This window comes from Vollenhovia emeryi, unplaced genomic scaffold, assembly GCF_000949405.1.
Source record: "Vollenhovia emeryi isolate VEMERY1.0 unplaced genomic scaffold, V.emery_V1.0 DF942005.1, whole genome shotgun sequence".
Taxonomy (NCBI): domain Eukaryota; kingdom Metazoa; phylum Arthropoda; class Insecta; order Hymenoptera; family Formicidae; genus Vollenhovia; species Vollenhovia emeryi.
In genome coordinates this window covers 1-3052 of record NW_011964361.1, presented here as the reverse complement: position 1 = coordinate 3052, position 3052 = coordinate 1, and the positions used below count along the sequence as shown (strand labels likewise).

At 39.3% G+C, this 3052-nt stretch overlaps 1 protein-coding gene across 3 annotated transcripts; it reads left to right on the top strand.

Moving 5' to 3' along the window:
* The first annotated feature begins 1144 nt into the window (after nt 1-1144).
* LOC105570589 lies at nt 1145-2057 on the top strand. Of its 3 annotated transcripts, none has more exons than XM_012027926.1 (2): nt 1145-1286; nt 1406-2057. In XM_012027926.1, the coding sequence occupies exon 2, from the start codon at nt 1543-1545 to the stop codon at nt 2020-2022; it is 480 nt and encodes a 159-aa protein (XP_011883316.1). In that variant the 5' UTR covers nt 1145-1286; nt 1406-1542; the 3' UTR covers nt 2023-2057. The 3 variants fall into 3 exon arrangements, with proteins under 3 accessions (XP_011883316.1, XP_011883307.1, XP_011883298.1); XM_012027917.1 differs by having other exon boundaries at nt 1145-1336; XM_012027908.1 differs by lacking the exon at nt 1145-1286 and having other exon boundaries at nt 1343-1462; nt 1602-2057.
* The last annotated feature ends 995 nt before the right edge of the window (nt 2058-3052 follow it).

Genomic DNA, 3052 nt, shown 5'->3' with positions numbered 1-3052 from the left:
ACAACCCAGATAGCACAAGTGATCCATATGAACTCAAAAAGAATTCACTTTTTAAAATTCTTTATGAATTACTTCGATCTATTCCAAATGAACTCAAATGTAGTTCTTTCCGGTAGTTCAAAAAGGACTCCATAGAAGTATACCTTTTGACTTCTTATAGGATCAAATTAAAGTATTCTGAAGGAAGTCCTTTTCCTGTTCATAATGGGTTCGAATAGAATTCCTTTTTGGTGTACTCAATACACAATTGTCCCCTCTATCATCGCACATCTGGCGGCTGAAAATCGAAGTAGTTCCGTTTGGGACGTCGATCGTGCGAAACGTCTTCTAACCTAGAAGGACATTTTTTGATCGAGTGAAACGCCGGTCGCCGGCGTGGCTCTCAGGTTTATCTCTGAGAGAGATATTAGAGAACATTGATAATACATACGTAAGTATAGATTATCAATTTATTATCATTTGCATTTTTAATATATACTATAATACAAAAATTCATACAGCATGTACTTGTACTTTTTAGGTTATATTGAAACATTTGCTATTACATTATTGTATGTGCTCTGGAACTGTTCAGTTATTTCGAGACACTTCTGGCAGAGGACGAGGAATGTGGGCAGTGCTTTCGACAATTTCGCAGCTTGTGCACGATCCATATTTTAGTGCCGATGGAGGGTATTATCGGCGACAGTGCCAAAAGTATACAAAGTATTGTCGACCGCGACACGAACGTTGCGCGGAAGTACGGATACGCGGGAGGTCTTCGATGGAATGCGATCAGTGCCGCGGAAATATTCGAGCCTGTGCTCGCTTACTGGGAAAAGCGCGTGGACACCGACAAGAGCATGCTCGAGCGTTTGCTTGACACTGGCGTCTTGCTGGAACTAATGAATTTGTACACATGAACAGAGATGAATTTTACTCCACGCACGTGTCGGTTAAGTGCAAGTCGTGCCTGGGCAAACTCTGTACAGTTAAGAGGGACTTGTACAACGCCGCAGTGATGAAATGCAGATTCATCAGTCTAGTATGTAAAGCCAACGGCACACGATACTATTTTTCCCACTGGATTGCTTACGAGAGCCAATCAGGACGCAGAGTTTTCGATCAGGTGACTCAAAGCTGAATCCTGGTTGGCTCTCGTAAGGAATCCAGTAGGAAAAATAGTAACGTGTGCCGTTGGCTTAAGTTTCCCGTTAAAACTCTGCCGGCGAAAGCGTGCGCTGTTACTAGGAAAATTATGAAGCGGAATGTCGAGTGGGTCATTCGTGAAATGAAGGAATCCGAATGTAAGCGCTGGAGACAATCGTGGAACACGTGTCGCAATTTAACTTACAACGTAGGCGTACTGTCTGAATATGTGTACGAGGAAAGCGTGTGTTTACTGTTTGTTCACCTTCTTGTGCAGTTGCATCTCTCGACTCGACGGAGTCGAACCGAGCCCTACAGATTCTGAGAGCTTCAGGTATCTTGAGAATATTATCTCTTTCGTGCTGGACAGATTGAGCGTTGTATATTAGCAATAATTTGTATAGGAAAGCTGCGATGTGCGCATTGAATGCCTTGTTAACGTATAACCAGTTAAACACAAAAGCTTTTCGTAGATGGGTGCACATTAAGAAAATTACGCCCAAAGAAGTCGCAAGCTTAGCTATGCTGGACTGCTTGACCAGTGATGAAGATGAGATAAAGAGCGAACTTGGACTTTCAATCGATATCTCTAAATACGACGTTACTTCGTTGTGTCTGCGTAAAGTCAAAAGTTTACTGGAGGAACAGGTCGCATTTGCAAATGGCGTGGCAGCGGTTCTGGAAAAATTGAGGCAGCTACAGCCGAGTGATCAATATGTACACACGATGCAGTTATTAGGGTATTATTTCTTAGATTTCAATTACGAGAGCTCTATTCTGGAGTACTACGAGCAAGCTATACATAATTTGAAGCAGAAAAAGTCGATCTCCGTAGCTGTTCTGTGCTTGGAAGCTAATTTAAGTCTTTTTACCTTTTGCCCATTCTACACCTAGGGATGATCCTACTTTTACCACATCCGATACCCCTTCTATACCTAAAGCTAATCCTACTTGCAGCTTATCCGAGGGAGTAGTATAAAGTGTAAAAGGGTACACTGTAGTTGTACTTTGGTACGATTGGAAACCAACCAAAGTGTAAACCTTTTACACTTTATACTACTCCCTCGGATAAGCTGCAAGTAGGATTAGCTTTAGGTATAGAAAGGGTATCGTATGAGCCACAAGTAGGATCATCCCTAGGTGTAGAATGGGCATTTGCAGAGAACTTGCGAGTTGGAAATAGAAAGTACAACGTTTGCTTTGTGCGCTCCCAAGCTACGAGATCTAGTCGAGAACAAATCTCCAAATGTAGTTCCTGCTTACACTATGATAAATGTAAATAATTGGAAAAAAGTAAAGTAAAGTAAAGTGTGCAAATTAGAAATTTGCATATTGCTTCTTCATCATTGAAGCGTGCAAAGTGGAAATTTGCACATTTCTTCCTCATCACTACGCACATTAGAAATTTGCACATTGCTTCTATTGTTATGGCTTCTTCATAGAGGAAGCTTTAAGAGAGAAATCTAACTTTACTACGATGTTTCTTGAAAGTATTCAAATTATTTCAAGAAACATCGAAAAAAATTAGATTTCGCTCCTAACCTTCCTCTATGAGGAAGCCATGTGCAAATTTCTAATTTGCACACTTTACTTTACTTTACTTTTTTCCAATTATATATTATATTGTTCTTCAGTTTTTCAAACCAAATTTCATATATAATTCATTAAAATATGATTAATTAGTTCCTGAGTTATAGACATTTGAAATTTTTAGAAGTCATTATTAAAGAAACTTTGCGATAGTTACACCAACCAGAGACATTTCTAAAAAAAATTAATATTAGGACTTTTTGTTAATACTAATGTATACATTTCACCAATACATTTTGTAGCATCACTTTTGAAACACCCAGTATAATGAAAAAGTGTTCATGTACGGATTCCGCCAAATTTCAAACATCTATAACTCAAAAACTAATCAAAC